This window comes from Limulus polyphemus, unplaced genomic scaffold (genome assembly GCF_000517525.1).
Source record: "Limulus polyphemus unplaced genomic scaffold, Limulus_polyphemus-2.1.2 Scaffold193, whole genome shotgun sequence".
In the NCBI taxonomy this organism is placed as follows: domain Eukaryota; kingdom Metazoa; phylum Arthropoda; class Merostomata; order Xiphosura; family Limulidae; genus Limulus; species Limulus polyphemus.
Genome location: NW_013665803.1, coordinates 185437 through 209670, shown reverse-complemented (window position 1 = coordinate 209670; position 24234 = coordinate 185437). Strand labels below are relative to the sequence as shown.

General features: G+C 32.8%; 1 protein-coding gene across 3 annotated transcripts; it reads left to right on the top strand.

The window, feature by feature from the left end:
• Positions 1–1450: 1450 nt before the first annotated feature.
• Positions 1451–22078, top strand: LOC106478248 (uncharacterized protein C17orf62-like). Of its 3 annotated transcripts, XR_002609858.1 has the most exons (6): positions 1451–1690; positions 8956–8997; positions 10032–10105; positions 10464–10690; positions 17145–17453; positions 21851–22078. XR_002609858.1 is itself a non-coding variant. In XM_013938776.2 (5 exons), exons 1-5 carry the CDS (start codon positions 1603–1605, stop codon positions 17371–17373), a joined length of 660 nt encoding a protein of 219 aa, XP_013794230.1. In that variant the 5' UTR covers positions 1451–1602; the 3' UTR covers positions 17374–19591. The 3 variants fall into 3 exon arrangements, 2 of the variants coding, with proteins under 2 accessions (XP_013794230.1, XP_022237507.1); XM_013938776.2 differs by lacking the exon at positions 21851–22078 and having other exon boundaries at positions 17145–19591; XM_022381799.1 differs by lacking the exon at positions 21851–22078 and having other exon boundaries at positions 1457–1709; positions 17145–19591.
• Positions 22079–24234: the final 2156 nt, after the last annotated feature.

The following is a 24234-nucleotide window of genomic DNA, read 5'->3' as shown; positions in this document are numbered from 1 at the left end:
TTGCTGTTATGTTAAACTTATATTAAAGTTTTTCTTCATTACCAATTCAAGCTGTCTCCAAGCATTATTAGTCTCAAAGTGGGTTCCTCGTCATCGAATTTGAATCCATATAGCTAAAGCTTAATAATTACGATAACTTTAAGCATCACTTACAATTCCTATTTGTATGATTTGTGTGTATGAAATTTAAACCATGTAACTTTTTAGTTGAAGGAACTTAGCTGAAGAGTGAACTTCCTTCAATCTGCAATACAGTTGCATAATCATTCACCCTGAAATATTTGACTAATGAAACAATTACAGCATATAGCTATTCGAAAAACAGGTTTTTATATTGTTTAGATTATCTTAAGAGATGCTTTTGCAGCTTCTAGCATTATTGTAAGCTTCTTCTGATTTTGCAATTGTTTATTTCTTTTTTTATTTTATTCGTTTTAGTACTAGCACATTTAATTAATATTGATGTGTTTTGGAATATATAGAGATATATATAGATTATTTAAACGTGTTTAGTATTGAAAAGATTTGTGGATATTATTTGTTGTAAAAGTCAGTTGTTGTTATTTTAGGACAAAGCTACACAAAGGGCCAACAATGCTCTGTCCAATGCGGAGGGTCGAACCCCGAATTTTAGCGTTGTAAATCCGTGAACTTACCACTGAACTACCATGGTACACTAAACGCCAGAATTGAGTCGCCATTCATCAGTGGCACAGCAGTATGTTTGCAGACTTACAACAGTGGAAACTGGGTTTCTAGTCCCGTGATGGGGACAACAGAGATAGCACATTGTGTAGCATTGTGATTAACTATAAACAAACAAATAGAATCGAGTTTAGTCAAACTTAATTATATTTCTACAATTTCGTTTTCTTAGTGTATTTATATGCTTATGCTTATATCTAATTTGTAGTCTTTCTTTCAAATCACTTGTAGCATTTTTTTCGATTTGAAATCATCAATCAAAATAACCACACGAAATAAACTGTTTTAGATCGAAATAAAGAAATATTGAGTGAAAAGATATGCAAGATAAACTAAACAGAATTTAACTCTATAAACTAACTATCGCTTTTATTCATAGAAAAAATATAAAAGTAGCCATTTACCCCTATGTGTACTCTTTACGTAATGCTTGATCATTATTCCCCCGAAGCATTTTCAAAATAAGTTTGCGAAAAGCTGTTTAGGCTTATAAAATAAAATAAATATCATTATAGCTATAAAAATGCTTAATATAATTTTTGCCCTCCCCTCTGCGATAAATCAAAGGGCTTATAATGCTAAAAATCAAGTTTCAATACCTGCTGTGGGCACAGCACAGATATTCCAAAGTACAGCTTTGTGTTTACTAACAAACAATTTTTATAAGTACATATTTTAATATAGAAATACAGTCACTGTGCTGCCGTCTACACTGTGAAATAATATATTGAAATCTCGCACGCAAGTAAACAGTAAGCATGTGTTAACTTGTCAGGAACGGTTTATAACTTAAGTGATTTGGCTAGTTGCGATGGTTTTTCGTAGCATGCTGTTTACACACATAAAAATTGTTAATATATATTAGTTTTTCCAGGAAATTACTTCACTTGAATTGTAATGACTCGTTTAAATGTGAAATTTAAGACGCATGATAGAATATATTTATCCAAAGTACCAGGAATTCGGTCGTGGAGTATTCTTGTTGGTAAGTGCATATTCTACCGGTATGTGCATTTATATAAAATTTTATTTTTAAACTTTAATAAATGAAATTGAACTCAAAACGTAATTGTTTTCACCCATGTTTTAAATGAGAAGGTTCTAATTTTGTAATTGTCTTCAGCCATGTTTTAAATGAGAAGGTTTTAATTTTGTATCATTCTTACAACGGTAAGAAAACTTATACTTTATAGTTAGGCTTAAACTTAAAGTTAAAACTTAAAAAAGTTAAAGAGTTAACCACCGTAATTTCCAGTGCCTTATCCCTTATCTAAAGTGTCCGGCTGCTAAATAATTATAATTTTATACAAATTTGTATTTTTTAATTGAAGTTTTGAAGTGTAAAAACATGAAACTCTGCCAAAATTTATTAAAAATCCAATCTCAGCTGTTTTACTGTGAAAACAGACCCGAAGATTTGAACTTGTTTTATCTATCTGGAGCATAAAACTAAGACTCGTGTAGAACTTTTACTAAATAGGACAATCAAGGACACGGTTCAAATGTTCAAAACTTTTAAGGGCTAATATTATATTATATTAAGTATCAATTAATTTTATGGGTGTGAAGGATTTTACTTAGGTTGGCTTGTTACTTTGTTGAGTGATTTTGACATATGAAATGACTTTTTGTGACTTAGTCTTTGCTATATTCTTATGAATTTAATAGAAATTGGTTTAATAGTAGAAAGCAAAAAAGTGGTGATGAATGGGATTTTTTTTATTGTAAGCAGTGGTTCACACTAGTCTGTTTTGGGATGAGTTTTTAGGCATATTTATTACAAGTCAAAAGAGGTGATTCCCTCTCTATACAAATCATTTGTTTAGTTATTAGGCCTAACTAAGAATAGTATGTACAGTTGGTCTCTTTATCAAAGAAAAAGTATTGACTTGCTAGAAAGGGTTCAGAAGAGAGTTATTAGGATTATTGAAGGAATGGAAGAATTATCTTCCAGAAATAGGTTAAGATCTTTTATTTTGTCTTGAGAAAAGAAAGGTCAAACTGTTTTGTATGTTGTGTGCAGCTCCTGTAGAAGTCATAAGATGAAGTATGTCCCAATTAATTGATAATACATATTCACTTTTAACCTCAAAATTGGCTTTCTGACAATAAGGAACTAAAATTTAAATTCTTCTTATCTGAACATGTAGGAAAAATATTAAACCTAGTTATGCAATGATAATTTTCCCCAAACATTCCCAACTTCAATTTTTGCAATTGTATTCTCACTCGTGGTTGACAATAAATATAAACTGGTATCCTCTCTGTGGTTCTGATTAGTTGGTATTGAAAACCATACCTTAACTACTTCAAAAAATTTCTACTTTGGTATTTGATTCCATACAATCCCAATTAATGTATAAAATTAAATTATCCCATAATGATATCAGTGATATGTTGGTAGCAACCCTGATCTCAATATACAATTTCTCATGAACCCGTTTTTATCTGATCAGGTGGCCTATAATAACTGCCAATTGAAAACTTTGTACATTTGAAACCACAAATCCCCGACTATCATTTTTTGTCTTCAGTCCATCATTTAAAAAAATAGCCACTTCACGCCCTCAACTTAAAAAGTCTATCACTATTAAAGAACTTATTACCTGGAATATCAAAATAATTCATGTTATAATTACTTAGTAAATCCTATTATATTATAGTATTACATTTTAACTAGAGCCTTGAATTCTTCTGTTTTATTCTTAATATTCTTAACATTAGAATAATAGTAACTAAGTTTAGTCTTGATCCTACTATCCTTATTCTCAATTATGACAGACTTATCTTTATTATTTAACTTGTTATGCTTTGTGCTAAAATCTGTGTTGTCCTAGCTATTCTATCAGTTTGTTTATTCCCAATTTCCCAAACTCACTCCCCACTTTAGTTTAAAATATTGAAGCATCTGTGTAATTGTATTTGTTTGAATGAAAAGATCAGTTTGGTGTATTGTCTAGGATGTGCATACAGAAAGAAGGTTCTTGAAACTAAATAGAAGTTTGTTTTAGTTGTGTGTGTTGTTCCAGTACTGATTCTTGGATCTATGGAGCATGATGTCATATGTGTTGTTGGTTGTTCCCTGTGAAAATATTATGCCATATTCATCATTTAGTGTTAAGTAACTAGTATTATGTGATGTTAAATTTGCAGCTAAAGGAAATTGTACTTGTACACATTGATGACATAAGTTACCAGTGAAGAACATGCAAGTTTTTTTCCAGTTTAATAATGTTCTTTCGCAGTGTTAACTGTCACTAACATAAACTGTAAACTACTTAAAAATTAAGAGTGATCAAGAAAGGTGAACTGGTTTAAGTTAGTGAAAGAAGTGGACAGTATGTTAGGAAAAATGTTGAGACAAGTGAACTGTTTTATATTAATGAATACTACAAGAACAATGTCAGTAAATTGAATGAACTTCAAAGACTAGTGAAAATAATTTAAATGAACAATGTCTTGATTATGGGTAGCGCAAAGATTATACTCTAGGAAAGGAGCATTTATTAACACAATAATATTAGTCACATAATTGCAATCAATTTACATCATATTTCTTGATTATTATAGCAGGTTTCATAATGACACAAAATAACAAGTCATTGCATTTTTTTTAAATTAGTGGACAAGAATCGGTACAAATAAGTGCTTGAGTCATGTAAACTTTTATTATTTGAGAGAGCATGCTTCTCATTATGTGAGTGTGTGTGTCCGAGAAGAATTCTGTGGATTTAAAAAGGTTAAGAACCACTGATGTGTTAGGATAATTGTTAGAAATTAAATTACTAACAGCATGAAATAATGTTGTATTTGTTGCTAATATTGTATTATATTCTAACAAATTTTAGCACCACAATATGATTAATAGTACTTGCATTGAAATTGATGTTAAGGAGGAATTAGAGCTGGATGATTAACTCAACTGATGTTAGATATGGGATATTTGTATATGGTATTCATATTTTAATGCATTTAAATATAGCTTTGAGAGTATTTTTACTTGTATTTGAATACTTGGATAGGGAAAATTAAAGTATTCAAATTTAACGGTACAGTATTCATATTCACTGAATGATTTAGTGAATACTTAATATTGCAAAAGTAAATGTCAACTTTTGTACTCATCAAATTTCTAGACTGTCATTATTACATTTGCAGAAATGGGGCTGTCAAAACAGAAACACTGCATTATGCATTTTAATTATTATATTTTCTATTAATTCAAGTTTGTTCAGCTTTGGGCTAGCATGGTTCAGTGATTAGGGTGATTGCCTTGTGACTTGAGAGTCATAGGTTCTATTCCCATCAACACCTAATGCTTGACCTTTCAGCCATGGGGGTGTTATATTTGTTTCTTTGTTTTCGATATGGTACATTACCTCTTCTCACATAAATAGCTATTCTCATTCAGTGCTGCCCTCTATATGCAAAAACAAATTTTTTATGCATGGCACAAGCCTTTTATCTCTCCTCCATTGGAATTGACTGATTTCAATGCTTCTCTCATGCAAATCATCATGTGTCAACTCCCCACCAATAAGAATGTGACACACTCATGATACATGTGACTCCCTCTATTCAATTATACCGAACTATCACTTCTCGTTTGACAGTACTCTTGTTCAGACATTTTTTCTTTTGGGGCTCTCCATGTGTATCGCTTTCATGATTTTAATAGTTTAACTTCTGAAGTGGGATTTCTTCATTATTATTTCTTTTTACATTGAAGAAATCTTTTACTTTAACTTAATTTCCCCATCTTGAATTATGTATTTCTTCAATGAATTCTGATGTTCATGTTCCCACTTTGGTTGTCATCCTTTTAACACTATCTCATAGGCTGCAGGTGGGGAAGACCCGTCATAAGATTTCTCTGCTATTATCCACCATGAGAGTGACCATTCAATGGGTCAACCTCCTTCTCTTAAACTCACCCCAATAATGTTCCTGAACAAGCTGAACATGTTTGGACCAATGAAGATTTGATAGCCTTTTTACACCACCTGGATTTTGCCCTGTCTTTCACTACCCCTCTTGCACCCTTCTTCTATGATTCCTTATTACCTCCACATTGGCTTGTATATTGTCTTTGGTTCTTGCTTTACACATGTGGTTTCTCTGTTGTTGGAACCTTCTGGGTCGCAATGCGACCTTGTCCTGAGTTCTTTTGCCACCTCTTTCTTTTAGGGACTTATGTATGGCCCTTTTCTTTGGCAGTATGTTTTTTGTCATATATCTGAGAGTTTGGAATCAGATGTGTAGTCTGTGCATCAACACACTACCTTTTCCTCTTTGTTGCACATTTGTTGCAGTCGGAGCCACGACAAGGCCCTATTCCTGTTTCCTGTCCTAGTCCTTATGTACCCTTCCCTGTTTCTCCTTCCATTGGTTTCTCATTTTATCATTTTATTCAACGTAAATGAGCATGATGCCAACAGTACCGGGGACTAACTAGTGTGTTCCGGTCTGGTATGAGCTTGACCATATGATTATGTTACCTTTTGGGGATCTTTCACTACAGATCCATGGGTTCTTTGGGTTTTATCAGAGGGACTTGTCCTACTATTTCTTTATACTCCTTCTTTGTCACAGGTACTCTTTTCTTTCCCCATGACTCGGTATACTGCCACCAGACAGCATCTGTCTGAGGTGGTACAAGATCTTCTGTTTCAATAGGCCATTGCACCTGTTCATCCTTTTTCTCCAGGCTTTTATTCCAGGGTGTTTGTTGTCCTCATGAAAAATCGGAGACTAGTTGCCTGTAAGAGGTTTGTCCTGCTTCAAACTATTTATCACTCTGCCCCAATTTACCTTGGAGTCATTTCTCACCATTAGATGAGCTTTTTCTCCAGATTTATTGTTGACCAAGATGAACATCCCAAAAGTTTATTTGCATATCCTGATATCTCATCATTTGCGACTCTCTCTTTGGTTTGTTCTCCATGGGATGGCTTATCTGTTTCTTGCATTGCCCTTCGGACTTGCTTCAGCCGTGTATGTTTTGTTGGGTGTTCAGAGCATTCGTTCATCACTTACATACTCTCAGGTTGCACGTTCCACTTTCTTTAGATGACTGTCTACTGTTAGCTCATTCTGAACAGGAGTCTGTCTGTACCCTCATCAGCTGCTCATAGAGCTGGCTATAGGGGTCTGGTTCATCAAGTTGGAGAAGTACTTACTATGATCTATCCAATATCTTGTCCATTTGAGTGTTTTTCTTTTTCCAAACTCATCTCAGTCAGGCACACCCTTCTCCTCCTTGACTTTGTTAGATGGGGCTTTCAGTTCTGTTATGGCTTGCGAGGTTCTATTGCTTTTGGGGATGTAATTTTCCATTGCATCACTTATCCACTTAAGTCAGTCTCATATGTGAGCTCTTCACAACCAGTGGAATCTCGCAAGGGAATCTCATCCTAACTTTGATGATAGTCTGCATTGGTGGTTAGACATGACTCACATGTTGGCAGGTGTCACACTTCCTCCTCCTCATCCAGATTTACACATTTTATGGATGCATCCCTTTGAAGTTGGGGTCATTTTCAATCATCAGGAAGCTTCGGGTTTTGCTCTGTGGCCAAGAGGTCTTATCATATCAATGTCCTGTCACTTCTTTTTGTAAGTCGTGTTTTGGTTCATTTTCACCATGTGGCCAGGAATTGTCTGGTAATGATCCATTCGTCCTTTTCTCCAGTAGTTGTTTATCTCAATCACCAGGGTGGCACACCTTCTCGATCCTTCTGTCTTCATATGTTAGATCTTCCTTTTGGGCCCACACACTCAGTATACATATCATTGCATGTAATGTTCTGGGTGCTTTTACCCTTGTCGTTGATTGAATTCCCATCCAGACAAAATCTATCTGCCATATTGGTCTCTCAATCCTTTTCTTTTCCAGTGGGTTACATCTCACAGTGAAGCTTTTGCTATGTCCCTTAACGACAAATTTCCTTAGTTTTGGTCTCTGGTCCCTCGTCTTCTTGCTCTGGCTATCGATGTTTTCAGCTAGGATTGGACCAACACATTTGCTAGTTCTGGGAAGAATATATATAACATAATGAAATTTACTAAAAGGTTCAAAAATGTTTTTGTTCATGGCACCATTAACGTAAACCATGATTTCTTTATCAGTTCATGCATGTGATATTCTTCATGCTGCACTGTACAATTCTAGTGACTAAATGATAAAAGCCATAACGCTTGTGAATGAATATATATATATATATGTAAAGCTCAGACAAAATCTGACACCATTCATGACAAAACTGATATGTCACTGGCATAATATTAATCGTGTTCACTGTTAAATAAAAAAAATCATAAAACATATATTTTACTTTTGTGTGTGTGTGTGTTTTGTGGGATAAGGAGGGGGCAAGTAGATTTTTATGAAAGACAAGTAGATTCATCTATCATTTTATCACTATGACAAGAATTTTCTTTCAAAAATTCCATACCTGTAATTAGAGTAGTACTTGAATGTCAACCAAATGTTTTTCTGTAGCCTTATCTTTTAATTACTGTGTGTCCTTGTACTTACATTCGCATCCTCTCACACAGCAACTCTTATGGTAACAATGTACAATTCCTGTCTTACCACCTGCTATTTTCTCCTTCTAATAGCAAGTCTTTCCCAAAGCTATCTCCAACTTATCCTCAAGTAAACAGTGTTGCATAGTAATGTGTCATTCTGAAATTCTTTAAAGTCACAATCAAGCCCACAATTATCAAACGTAACCCATTTCTTGCATTTGTTGCACCCAATAAATCCCATCCCTGAGTTACTTCTAACCATGTTGAAGTTGACTAGTCTGTCTTTATTCTCTGCTTCCAATCTACACACCCAATATTTTTTTAAACTAAAATCAAACCATTTCACTCTATAGATTAATCTAACAACTAATATTTATACTATTACTTACCAGTACACTCCCCCTGGTACACATAACTAATTGCAGATTTAGATAATTTACTAATGTATTAAATTATTTGCAGTTACCAGATATTAGAAACAATAGTTTCAGCTCTTAAGATAAATACATTATCCTTCTTAGCTAACATTTATGATCATTCTTTGTTTTAATCTAATATCCAATAAGTTTAGTAACATATAACTACATTAAAATAATCATAAGTTTTGTTTTATTTAAAGAAATAGTGGTGCAATAAAAAAAAAAAAAAATGCAGCCATAGTTACCTAGATGGTCTTTCAGATAAGCCAGGAAAAATAATCTATGACCTTTCTTTCTCCAGGAATATTATCATTAGGAATAGGTGCTGGATATTATGGTTCAGGTTAGTAACTTTTTGTAATTTTTACATAACATAGCTAGTCTAAAAATTAGGTCAAATGCTGTTATTGTTGTCATTTTACTACTGTAATTATTAAAAGCTAATAAAACATCCAAATGATTAGTGTAATATAGTGTACTCAGTTTAATTAATCTAATATATATCATGAACTTTTTAACAGTGTTTTGTGTTGTGTTGAAAGAACTTTTCACAATTACATGGTTTTTAATATTTTCTCAATGGATAAAAAACTTTTTTAAAAAGAATTAAATAATAACCATAAAATACACTTATTTTTGTCCTTTTACTTGCATATTTACAATGGTGTTCTTTCTTTTTGCAGTTAAATTTTTCTGGTTGCTCTACATGAATTATTGTTTTCAGTAAAAATATATTTACTGTATGCTTACAGAAATACACAAAAACACATACATATATATATATATTAGTTTTCCTTAAACTTAATGAGCTTTAAGATATTTGTGCACAGATTTTGATGTTTAATATTGAGCAAAAAACATTATAGTTTGGTCAATCCCATTATTTGTTGATAAGAGTAGCCCAAGAGTCGATGGTGGGTAGTGTTATCTAACTGCTTTCCCTCTAGTCTACCATTTCTAAATTAGGGATGGCTATCATAGATGGCTTTTGAGTAGCTTTGTATAAAATTTGACAAAACAAATAAAACCTCATTTCTCACTGGAACATCTAATATTTTATGCTGTTTCATTTTTTAGTGTTTTCTTATTTACAGTTTTCAAGTAGGTAAGCATTGTTTTATAATTTAACTCACAATGATACCAATACACTAAATATCACTGTTGTTAATAATACTTCATTACTTCAAATGGCATTGACAAAACAATATTATATTAATTTATAATAATTTCAATATTGTAAATATTGTTACTTGTATTCTTTATTGCTAATATTACAATTATATATATATATATATATTTTATTAGAAGTGTTAATTTCAGAAAATTATACAAGTTTAGTTTAATTGCTGAGAATCATGTTGTTTCCCTCTGTTTCAGATCATTTTCTTTTGAAGATTGGATATGTAATTGGCTGTTTGGTTATAGGACTGTCATTCTTAGAAGCTTGGGAGGTAATTTATTTTTGGATGTGTTCTACTTTTTGTGTAGAACAGTAATTTATATGTAATGTTCAAAGCACAGAATGAAATAAATAAAAAATATAGCTTGTGAATTATAAGCATTTTTTCAATAAGGTGCTATAATAGTCTGAAGAAAAGTGCTTTTCTGTTTTTTAACTTGTATGTACAGTGCTTACGTACCTTTGTGTAGTCTATGTTAAAGTTTGAATTTCTAATTGTGGAATTTCAGCTGAGGACCTAAACATATATAGTTTTACTCACATTAGGGTTGTTAGTTTTTGACTTCACTTTTATAAATTGTTTAGCCAGTCATGTAGCCTCTGTGTAAAAACATTCATGTTAAATTTAGAAATGTGATTTTGACAAAACCAAGGGAAGTGTGGTTCTTCAGAAGAGCAGCATATTTCACAAACTGCTGTGGCCATTTGTAAACCCTCCAAGAACTGTGCTGAGCATTGAAGACTTGCTGGATGTACGCATAGGCCAGGGACCAGCTAACTCTTCTCACATTGAGCTGGTTTTAAAATCGGGGATAACACTACCCCTTACTGATACTCCCACAACAGGGACTATGAGGTGAGTTCAGAAGTTTTAATAACAGTTTTCAAAATTTATACAAAGCAGACTGGAGGGTGGAAGCTGTAGCTGGAAATGACAACTATTAAAACTCCAAAAAATAAAATATCCTATTTGAATGCTAAACCTCACAAGTGCATTTACAAGAGTTCACAGCATCATAGACTACAAGTTCTGTCAGGTGGTATGAATTCATGATAAAGATGTTTTCTAAAGTGTTAGTTCCAATACGATACCTTACCTCTACACACACATTAGCTATCCTCAATTTTATGCTGCCCTCTATATGTGCAGTTTTTTTGCTCACCATTAGCATTGAGGTTCCCTCTTAAATTCACATGTCTCCAAGTGGTATTGCTGTGCTGTAACATGCAAATGAGTATATAACAACCCTCTTCCACCAATAGGAGTGTGACACACCCTCCCAGTGCAGTTGACTTTCTCTATTCTGATTGTTCAATAATCATTTGACACGTGTGTAGTGATGTTTTTTTTTTTTTTTGAAAGTATCTACACAAACATTAACTATTTTGTGGAAGCCTCTATTGTTGGATTTTTGCTTTACAAAATTTTCTACACCTGCAAATTTTGTGGCCTTTTATTTCCATATTATTATTTCATAGGTGTCAGTAACTACTACTTTGTCTGGTGTTAGACAATGGGACATTGTTCATGCTATTCTAACAACTACATTGGTGTTGGGTTTCTTTGTCTGCTGGGAGAAATGATGCACTTTGTGTGGCAGATGGTAAAGTCTTTCATGCAGCCTGGGTTTTATTTTGTAACTGATATACCTCTGCTTATGTTTATCATTCGTGACAGAAGGAATTTTGCCAGTTTTTCCCATCACTTCCTTTGCCTAATCTTATACCAATGCTGTCTTGAGTCTATCTAAGTTTTTTTCATAATTCTGGATTGTGTTTTTCAGGTATGTTTCTTTTCTTCTCTTTGTCATTTCTTCTCTGCTTCTTCCTTTTATATTGTTTACTTCCTATTCAAATACATATTCAATTACTTTTACTTTGGTACATGCATGCCTTGTCCTCCTTCCTTTGTTACCTCAGAGGACTAGGCAAAGTATTGCCTTTTACAAATTCCTACACTCTGGAGTCTTTTCTTTACTAAGACTTGGGAGCCAGATCCTATATCTTTTGTTCATCTTTCTTAAGCTTTCCCATCTTCTTCGTCTTACACTCAGTACCTTTTTCCATTGTTTTTCCTCCATTCATCTTCTTTCTGTGGTAATCCACCATTTCTTTGAGGGATTTTTGGCAGTTGCTTCTTCACTTATCTTTTCTACAGTGGCATATTTATCTTACTCGTCCTTGTCACTTCATGTTTGGTTTATCTGTTGCTAGAGTTTTTTTTTAGTGTGATGCTCTTGTTAGTAAGGTTTTTTGCCTTTCCTTTCTCTCGTATGTTTTCATCTGGCTCCTGTGTGGTTTTATTGGAGTACTTGTTTTTCTGGATTCATATTTTGAGCATGCATGCCAATATTATTCCTTATCCTCATTGGTTTACCATCTCTTCTTTGCCTCTTTCTGTCTCGTGCCCTCTTGTTTCATCTTCCCTCTTTGTCACCACTTCTTGTTCCTCTGTTTCCATCCATCCTCTCACTGTTTGTAGACTTCAGGGCAGTCCAGCTTGAACCTTTTGGGTTGTGTTCATTTTTGATGTCTACCATGGAATATGCACAATCACTGGATCCTTGCTTAAATACTTAATTAAATCATTAGCATAAAAGGTGTTCCTCTTATCTGGGTCTCCATCTGTTTCCAGGGGCATGTCTTGAATCTCATGTGAATTTGGATCAGTGATGCCACAGCATATGGCACGTACATCTTACAATCTTGTTATCTTGTGCCCTGAATCTTGTGAATTGTCTCTTGAGGCCTGTCAAGGTACTGCCTATGAAGTGGTTCCTTGATCCTCTGTTGTACAGGTGGCTATGCTCTCCTCTGGGCACTCCCTTTCCAGATGTTTTTGCCACTCATCTCACTGCAACACTTACTCTTTTCTGGTCCTCTTTTCCCCTTTCATCAACACCAGTTGTGGATGTGTTCAGTTGGGACTGGTCCAACCTTTTTTTCTATTTTCTTTCTTTGTCCATGGGAGACTTGTATGCCATTGCTGTTTCCCGTATTTTATTCCAATGCTCTTTTATTTTTCCTTTTCCTGCTTGTGCTTTTCTCCTTCAAATGTCTGTCATTAGTGAAAAAGACAGTGCATTCACTCATATTTCCCTTCCTTCCATTTCTCATTTTTATTATAATTCTGATCTGGATTTTTCACTCTGAATCTGTGTGATTCGATTTTGATTGATCTGCACTGCTCTTTTTGAATTTCACGCACCTGTTTTTTATTCTTTGGACTTCCTCATCTCCCCAAGATATTTCTCCTATTACCCTCACCTTTCTGACCTATGCTTCATTGAATTTAGATTCACCTCGATATACACCTGACCAGCTCTGACTGAGTAAGTTCTTTTTCTTTCTCTCTTACTGTTACAAGTGCTCTATTTTACATGTCAGGATTCCACTGAGTGGCATGCAGTGCTGGCAAGGGTATACTTAAGTTTAAATCTGCACCGTGCAGCCATTCAAGCCTGAAATGCTCACTGATGAGATTAGATGTTTCACAAGACCACTATAGGTTTCTTCATGGTATATTATTCATTAAACAAGGCCCAATTCTGACCATACTTACTCAAGGACTATCATGAGTAGGGCAGTGTTGGGATAGCTGACTATCCCTCCCATCCTAGTTGAATAAATCTAGACTAGCCTGCTTTTAATTATTGGATTTCATAGTCACCCACTGCGCAGTTTTAACCTGTTGTGTTCCTCTAAGCTACCCAATGCACTTTTAAACCCCTGTCTTCTAGTTGAGTATGAGAGTCTTTGCCTCTCACTAGTTCCTAGTTGCTGGACCAAGAGGCATCCTCCAGAGTGTGACCAATTCAACTCAGTAGAGAGTTGGTGTTGATGGTGTGAACCTTCTTCATACCACAGAACAGAAAATAAGTTCCTGATACCACCTGGAGATGATCCATCAAATACAGTTCATCTTCTAGCTGGCTTTCCTCCATTCTACTGCTGCCTGGATGACCTGGTGTTGGATCAGCACTGGACCAGCCAGCATAAGTTCTCACTCATGTGGTTGGTCAGGACCCTCCTTCTATGACAAGCCAGATGAAAAATTCCAAACACTGCCTGGTTTTGGACTGAAATTGACCCACCATGTTTGATTCCCCCCATCCTATTGTTTGTTGCCTAGATGCTGGGTTTTTGGGTGTCTGGTGTTAGATGTGTGAAGGGTCAGCACACGTGCACTACCTAGAATGGCAGAACAGAAGTTCTTTTTTTCTCTTTTTTTTTTCTTGATATGGAGGTGAAGATGGTTGGGATCCTCTTCCTACCACAGGATGAATGAAAAAGAACCAATGCTGCCTGGTTCTGGAATGGAGTTGATCTGCCATGTGTGATCTGGTATGCTCTAGCCACTCTATATCTTATAGTTTGTTCATTTTACATACTGTGTTTTTGGACTTGCTTCTTTTCTGTCCAATTTGACACATATTTTCACTATGGATGAAGAGTATACTCTGGTACAGAATGGGTGTGCCCCCTATACTTTCATGTAATTGAGTATTACACTCCATGGGTTCTCTTCGGGTACTTTCTGAAGGGAGCTTATATAGTTAACTTTTGCACCAGTTCTTCCACTACTTCAGTGTGGGATTCTAGCTAATATGCAAGCAGATGTAAATGTATTTCTGATAGATACCTCTGCTCACACTTTCAACCCATCCTCCGCACTTCTGATGTATCTTTTCTTGCCTAATTTCGAAGTGATGATTGAACAATCAGTATAGAGGGAGTCAGCTGTGCTAGGAGGGTGTTATACTACTATTGGTAGAGGGTTGTCACACACTTGTTTGCATGGCACAGTGTGCCAATACTACATGAAAACATGAGTTTAGGTGGGAACCTCAAGGCTAGTGGCAAGCAAAAAATTGTGCATATAGGGGCAATACATAATCAAGGAAAGTTAATATGCATGGGAGGTAAGTATCTGTTGGAAATACATTTTCTGTGTTGGAAATTGTTAATGTATAAATACATTACCTTATTTCCTGATGTTTTATTAGGTATAATCTTTAGGTGTAGTAACAAGTAAGCTAGCATATTGTATTTTAAACAGGTACACTAACTGCTAAAATTATAAAGTGAAAAATGGTTCTTTTGTAATAGTACCTGCAATCAGGCATGGTTTTGTTGAGCTGGATGGTGTGTCCTCATTGTGCTCATAACTGTGTTAAAATCTTGAATTATTAATTGAACTAAACATATATTTTTATGTAATACCTAATATTTGAAATACATATAGTGAGATGAAAACAAGGGCTTGATGTACAACTGAGAATTGAAATTGGTTTTAATGGAAAACAGTGCTTCACAGCTTGTGTATAATCTCCATGAACACACAAGAGTAGCCAGTTTGTGTCAAGATTGCTTACATAGGTCATTGTGTTATTTGTTGCAGAGTTTGTGCTTGTGTCTTTTTTGTCCAATATTGGAAGGCTTTTAAAATTCATTTTTATTGGGTAGGTTTCATTGAATTGTTGACAACTGTGATCATTAAATATCTGTATTGTTGAAGTGTAATTAACTAATTTCTAAAATTGTAGAAGGATTTAAAGGAATTGGAATGGACTGGAGAGCATTTTTCAGATGTTTAATGCATATCTACATGTTAAATTTTAGCTTTATTCCAACAATTTTAACTCAAATGTTTTGAAATTGATTATTTTGTCATTGTGTAATTTGCAAAGAAAAATTAAATTTCAAACTTACGTTTCTGTGCAGCTTTGAAAGGGGTCTCCTATAAATAACATACTTATAGATTTTTTTATAATTTTTCTATTTACTAAGAAATTATTATTCTTTTAGAACATAATTGTTCATATTTTGTTTCTCAGTTTATTTTCCTTCTCTTTCACTGATTTTATTAGTACAGCCTTTCTTCTACACCTTTTTATGATCTCATAGCACAGTTACTAATGAAGTTCAGCTTTGACAACAGTTACAGGCAAAGTTTAAATACCAGAAATTTAGGAACAAACCACATTTCTGGGCATTTTTTATAGCTTCTTTAGATGTTACTGAAAATGTTTTTTAATTATATTTGTTTGAAAGCTATAGAACATTTATTTTGTAACATCAGATAGGTAAGCCTAGATAGGCTTAAAAAGTACAGTGAGTGACAGAAAAATATTCTGATATATGTCCTTTACTTGTTGAATATTATTATTAAGTTTATAGTTCTCAAACAATCCACATAAAAAAAGGAACTTATAATTTATTGATAAAAAAATATATTTATATGATATAAGTTGATTTTAATCAAGAATATTATTATCAAAATTATTTTACCCAGTCTAGCCTGACACCATTTTTAAAGGTCATGTTTTAGGCCACCAGTAAATCTTTATCAGCTTTTGTGGTGTTTTACAACTTATAGCTGAAAGTGGTTGCTATTGCAATCAGAAAAATAATTAATCAAAAGAAATATATTGATGAATATCAGTCAAGTTGAACCTGATTGTATATATGGAATGAAATGTTCTGATCAACATTTAAATTCTGGGATGAAATGAAGTATTTTTAATGTTTTTCAAAAGTATTTACAACAAAATTTGTGAAATTTTATGAGGAAAAAAAATGATTGTAAAATTAAATCAAATTATATGAATTTATTTTTACTGTTTAGGAATTTGTTCTACATTTCATGGAATCTGGTTAAGTATTTTCACTGTGGGAAGGAAAAACTTGAGGGATGTCATTAACAACCCTCCAGTCTGGAAAGTGTTGAAATACAAATGAAATGAGAATTAATAATTTTGTTGATATATACTCATCTGTTGTATGCTCTATCTATTGTCATATTATCACATACATTATTTAAGATAGTGTACAGGTGTTTAAAAGTTTTATGTTACTTATTTTGTCTTCCTGGATTTATCAGTTCTTAATCTCATTCTTGATGTGGCTGGTTGGATTTTTTTTTGTTCATTGCTTAAATATTTCTGTAGAAACATTTTCTTAGTTGTACTCTAAAGAATTTTCTTTAAAAAGCCAAAGCATATTCTCATTTGTGTTTTAGAATTATGTAGATAATGAGGAATATATGAAATAACAGATTTTTATGTACTATATACTTTTCTCTCTTTGTATGGAATAGAATATATTTATTTTTTCTTTTTCACAAAACTCAAAAATTTTACGTTAGTTTCTTTTGTACTTGTATTCATTACAATATAGGTTTGGAATACAAAGGTTTTAGGATAAACAAAAATCACAATAATTTTGGACAGTGCAGACTGTACATCCAAAATCTGTTTTTGTTTTAGAAAATTGATTGATTTTATAAAAATATTTTTACTTTCTTTCAGTGAATTAGAATGCCTTGCTGATCTCTTACGATCATTCTTAAAAATTGGCCAAGTTGAAAATCTCAAGTACCAGTACTGTGATGAGGATCTAAGCTTTTTTGACTCCAGTAGCAGTAGTAATGGTGCCTCTGACATGGAACAAAATAATTTGGAAGACGAACGTGAGCCTCAGGTGACGTGGGTTGTCCGTGAACAAGTTGCAACTGTTAACCTTGCTAGAGAAACCTAAGCTTTAGAGGCATACTTATGTTTTATACTCTTTGTATTTGCCTAAAGTTGTGTATGATACACATTTCATAGAAGCCAAAGGTAAGGCTTAAATTGGGAGAGGGGGTTATACCAGCAAAATACCTGACATGCTTATACTACATGCAATGTAGCTATCTATTGTGATTTGATTTGGAACTATGATAAAAAAGATTGATGTAGTTAAGAAATAACATTTTTCTCTCTCTTTCTTTTTTTTCAATTATGAGTCTTGAAGTGTTTTTATTAAATGAATGAATTATGGCATTAATTATAAATAATGCCATTGAATGTTTTCTTATTAAATGTATATTGTTTTAATGTTTTTGGCAAATAAAACATTTATAATTGGTTAATCAATGACAAATTGTAGAACTAAAGTTCTAAATTTATTGCAAGCCATAGTTTTTGAAATGTAGTATGCGTGTTCATTTGGAGAAGTTTTTATTTTCATTAGAATATTTATCAGTAGCCAAAAATACAATCAGTAGTTTATTGCTAATCAGCTTTTAAAATCAATGTAACTGGTATTTCTGTGATGATAAATGGTGCATGCTTATAGCTAGTGAGAGATTTTTATAAATACGAGAAAGAATAATCAAGTTATCAAACTATATGTTAAGTCAACTAACAAAGTAGAGATTATTGTATGTGGGAGTTTAAAAAGCATGCTTTTTATTGTTATGCAAGTTAACTTAGAATGTATCAAATATATGAATGAAAGAAATGATATACATTAGGTTATTAATTCAATATGTGTCATGTAATGTTATTTGTTTTGTACTTAAGGAACATTTTATATTAATTACTTTTTTGCATATACATGCAATTCTACATAGACAAGAAAGTCATGCAACTTAGGCCAAAAATTAACATTAAAGTACTTTTTTAAGTCTGTTCTCAGTTAGAATCTAATTATTATTTAAATACTAATTACATGAATTAGAACATTTCCATTCATATGTCCACAGGACTAGGAATTCAGTTTAGTAACCAACTGTATTGGAAAGGCCAATTTTTTGTTTAAAGCTGATAGAATCTTGTTAATCATGCATGTGTGAAAACTGATTAAGAAATTTGATCTCTTAATTTGATTTTTTTATACCTTAATAATGGGTGTGCCATAAACAATGAGCTAAAGCCCCATTAAATGTTATATCTTTGGGATGGGATATTTCACATGTAATTATACATTTTGGTTTCAAGAGTTCTGTTTATCTAAACCTGAAATTTCAATTCAGCAATGTTTTTTGTAGGACAGGAAACTCTAAGTATTCAGATAATATTGTTTGAATTATTTGATAAAACAGACTACAGTACATTGCAATAAACTCTTACCTTGCTCCAGCATCATATCATGATATTTAAATAAAAGATGTCTTACTTTCTTAAATGCAAATACACTACCATTTTTTAAAAGCTTCAGCTTTGTGATCATTAACAGAAAATGTAGGAATTAAAACAACTTATTTTAGGCCACTTATGTATTTATTAAGGTTTTGTTCAATTAAATGTGTTATTTAGAATAAGAAACCTAATCTGTTCATAGTTTTCACATAATATATAGTAAAATATATTTTGTGTTTTTGATAAGTAATGAAAGTGTCACATTATGATTAACTTTTGATCAAAGCAAGTTGCCTAATTATATCACAATTAATAATTAACCCAGTAATGAAATAAGTAATTTAACATACTGATCTTACTAGGAGTATGCAAAGTCATAAAACAAAAAGTTGCATGGATTAGAATTCACTGATTCATCATTTGTTTAATCTTGCTGTTAGATATGTGGGTTAGTTCTAAGTCTATACACTGAGCTAACAATGCAAATTAAGCTTCATAACAAAAAATATATAATGAAAAAGAAATATATTAAACATTTTAACCCATGATATTAATGAAAGTAACATGAGAGAGATAATAGAATAAAAGTCTACTGGAACTGTATCAGGAAATATGCTAGTACTAGCAGAGACCTGCAAAACATTTGCAGTCAAAGTAGTATGTTTATTGCAAGAGTACTTCTTTAAATACAGAATTTATAGAATAACACAAAAGAATTGTAATTGCAGACATCAAAATCTATAAGTCCACTGGTCTTAGGCCTATTGCTAGTTAAGCCTTTATTAAGTATGGCCTATATTCGATAAAGAGATAAATTAACACTGTAACTTGTATACATTTTTTGCTTTAGTTTAGTTAGGGATAAACTTTACCATACTTAATACTATCAATAAATAAACTTATAATGTTATTGTACAACCTAGCATTAGAGCTGTTTAAAAACTGTTTATAAGCCTTTAATATGTAATATTGTACAAAATGTCTACTAAAGTATATTTATATCTGCCTTTTGTTTACATCCATTGAAATGATGTATACAAGCACGTGCATATAGATAGTAAGGTGTGCACACATTTTCAGGACAGGCAAAACTGAGTATTTTTATAATAAATAACTTACTAAAAACATACAAATTAGTGGTTTCCTTCATGCTCTGACACTAATTATCTGTTGTTTAAAAAGTGTGATACCATGTGTGTAAGTAAAAAAAAAACATTTTCCTAGAAATGTGTGTGTACTACTTGATACACATATTTAATTTGTTTTATTTTAGCATAGAATCTTGTATACCTGTTCACATAAAGTTAACAGGATCTGTTCTTGTACAGAAGTATTAGAAACCATTCAGTATGTGTAGGTCAAGAGTACAAATAAACTATAAAAAACATTAAACATTTAAATCTTACATGTTATACATATTTTTTGCTGCTCTTAATGTTATTTCTCATTGTGAAAAGTACAGATTAACCAAACAGATTTTCATTAGTTGAATAAAAAGTAACAAAAAAGTTTGTATGTTTATGGTTTAACTATCATTCCTGTAGTTTTTTATTATGTTTGATCATAGTTTGTCATTTTGGCATATACATGTGATAAAAATTAGATTGTAGTTTGTCACAATCCTTAGTTTTATATTGTTCTATTTCCTATAATCTTTAGAGCAATTAATGCAGTTGTATTATAGGACTGTATAATATTTTAAAGTTTTTTTTTTTAAGTTATGTAGGTTACTTTAGGTTCTTCATACGTGAGGTTTCAAAGTTTAAGGCTTTAATAATATCTATCAGGACCTAATGTCATAGAGCACTAATTGTAGCATGGAACTAGCTGAGTAGTTATGAAAGGTTTGCTAGTTTTTAAACATTTTTATAAGTTATCCAAATGAAAATTGGAAGGATTTTTTTTTACTTTAAATAACTTTGTAAACCTTTAAATTTGATTAATAAACACATTTATTAAATGTTTTTGAATTTTCTTGTCAATGTAGAATGCTTTTTTTCTGTATTTAGTGGTTATTTATTCAAAGGCAAAAGTAGTTAAATTTGTTAATTTTGAAAATTATTTAATTTTTGTTGTTTTAATGTATTAAAGTTATAGAAATAGAGAAAATTAAGTAGACATCTACAAAAAGAATTTCAGATCCAAACAATTTAATTCACTTAAAAAACTTTTATATGCTAGAAATTCAAAAAAATAAATTCTTATTAATGGCAAAGAACTTTAATGGCTAGAATTTATGGAGGCTGTAAGTATTAACTAGCAAGAAGTTGCATCTATAGCTTCATGTAGGAAAATTCAACTTACTGATATGAATCCTGAGAGTGATTGAATTTTGCATGTCCTGAGAGTGAGTGGATAAGCTGTGCCCTGAGAAGGAGTGATGTGTGTGTGAGGGAGTGGCAGTGATTGAATTTTGCATGTCCTGAGAGTGAGTGGATAAGCTGTGCCCTGAGAAGGAATGATGTGTGTGTGTGTGTGTGAGAGAGATTGGTAGTGATTGAATTTTGCATGTCCTGAGAGTGAGTGGATAAGCTGTGCCCTGAGAAGGAACGATGTGTGTGTGTGTGTGTGAGTGAGTGGTGGTGATTGAATGTTGCATGTCCTGAGAGTGAGTGGATAAGCTGTGCCTTGAGAATGAATGGTGTATGTTTACAGGGGTGGTGGTGACTGCATGTCTGATGTGTGTACTGAGAAAAAGTGAATGATCTCTGCCCCGAGAGTGTACAATGTATGTCTCGAAAGAATGGGTGGTTGAATGATACACGTCTTGCATAGATGGGTTTCATTGAGTATTATTCTGCTTTTTTATTTTGTTTTCTTGATGTGACTTCTCAGTGGGTCAGTGGTAACCTTGCAGACTTAGTGCTAGAATCCAGGGTTCAATTCCCTTTGGTAAACAGAGTGCATATAACACATTAGGTGTCTTTTTTGCTGAAAACAACAAACAAATCCCTTGCACATAATGTATTGTGTAATAAGAGAATGTTTAACATTTTGTAAAATACATAATTTCAAATATTAATGATTATAGTGAATAAGATATAAAGTAAAGTATGAGCCATATTTTCAATGCAACATGATTAAAATTAGTTTTATTGTCTATGCTGTTTCAGTTACTTTATAACAATATCCTACAAATGTGAAGGGCTGGTACTTGATGAAAATCCAGTAAGTTCAACCTAAGAATTTTTATTGTAATCTATAAACATGTATGACCCACTTTCCATACCAATTCATGTAAAATAACAGCAAAAATGATGAATAAACTTGTGTATCAGGTTTCTTAATTTTTGACTGCTTACATTAACCTTACAAAGTAGTTATCAAGGTATACTATTGTGTAAATGCTCGCATTCTTTTATTTCTTTTGGACATAATGATCAATTTAATTGATATATATACACACACACAGAAGAGCCAGACAAATGTTTTTCAAATCTTAATATGGGAAATAATTTTTTCTTGGAATCATATTCTTAACTTGTATTTTCCAATACTGTTTTGGAAATGTGCATTTTTTTTTATCATGTAATATTTTTGTTTTGACAAAATGTTATAAGATATTGGTGTAAAATTATTTATGTAAAGTGTGCCCTTTTAGTAATTTTATAAAATTTTGACTTTATATGGAGCAGGGTATAATGCCTTAGAACAGTACATTATTTTCTGTGTTTTCATTCCCAACTAAACAAATTTCAGTTTAAAGTTTTAAAGCAAAAGTTTAGTGGATGTATGTACCATTTTCTCTTATAATGCTTTTTTAGCCGTTTTGTATTTTCAGATATTTATACACTATTTCTATATTTATTCATTGTTTTACTACTTTCAGCTGTAACTTGAGTAAACTGAATTTAGTTAAATTACATTTTACATGTAAAAGTAGTTATGTTAAGCCCATTCTCTAAAATCAGTGGTGTATAAGCAATGACTTTTCTTTTTGTATGTCTGTAAATTGTTATGTTGGATTGATCACTGACGTCTTAAAAAGATGGGCATGAACTTGTATTTAGCATTATTGTCATATTTTGGAGCTTATGTGATCACCTAAGCCTAATTAGTAATTAATTCTTTCCATTATTTATTTATAAGAGGCCACGAATGTCCCTGTGGTTAGTATGTCAGATTGTGGAGCTGTGGGTTAATTTTTTCACGTCCCATTACTATAACAAAAATTGCACTATGCATTCTGGGACCAAGGGTACAGCCTAAGGGGGACAATCAAATCTTACTATTCCATCAGTCAAGAGTTGGAGTTAGATGCTGTTTGCTAGCTGCTTTCCCTCCAGCCTATGAGTTCAAAATTTGAGATAGCTAGAGCAGATAGGCCTTGAGTAGCTTTACACAAATATCCAAAACAAACTATTTACTTTTCTTATGGCTAGATCCCACTTACTATTTTTTTATCCTTTGTGTCTGTTGCTAATCTGCTGCCATCTCAGGGATGTCCTGAGAAGAACTATTTTTGCATTGGTATTGACTGGGCTTTGTTCCTGGGTATTCTTGATGGAAAGTTTGGGTATTATCCACTCAGTTGTGGTATTTTTTATTAGAACCTGAATCAACTAACCAGTTTGTTTTCAAAAGGGGTATCCAGGTTTTGCTAACTTTTATGTTAGGCTGACTGAGTGTTTTATCAGTTAGATAGATGTAGAAGGTTTCTTTTATATTGTTCTTGTGTGTCTGGTTAATATCCAATTATTTTATTGTGATTTTAATTTATTGTATATTCTTTTTTCTGACATGAGAGGCTATTATGTATAGAGTGGTATTACTGAGTCTTGTACATCTGTTATGCTCCTGAATTCTGACTTTTGTTGATCTATTTGTTTTTCTCGTGTCATGGAATGCACGTTGCCAGGGGATGTTGTAAATGATGTTTTCCTTTCTGTACTAACTGTGGTCATATTGTGTTGTGGCTTCTGATTACTGTTCTAACTTTATACTCTTTATATATCTTTTGTATGTTTTAAGAGAGAACTCTGACATGGGTGAATGTAGCTGTGTGTTTTCATTCTGTATGTTTTAAGAGAGAACTCTGACATGGGGGAATGTAGCTGTGTGTTTTCATTCTCTATGTTTCAAGAGAGAACTCTGACATAGAGGGATGTGGCTGTGTGTCTTCAGTTTTCTTTCTGTGTATTATTTATGATGTTTATCTTCTTTAGACAGTGTTCCAGATGTGTATTGTTAAGGAGGGCTGTAGTGATGTATTTTTCTTCCTTCTAAGCATTCCCCCAGGTGGGAAAGCAGTAAGCTTACGGACTTATAATACTAAAATCTGGGGTTTAATTTCCTGTAGTGGATACGACAGATAGCCCAGTGTGGCTTTGTTCCAAAACACACAAGCATCTTCTGTATTACAAGTCTTGTTCATTCTGGAAACTAGGCATTTCATGATGCTGTCTTTACACTGTTTGGTAGTTTCATCTATAGACGAGGAATTTAAGCATATCTGTGGGTTTTCTGAAAACTTCTGTGGTATACGAGTTATGTGACT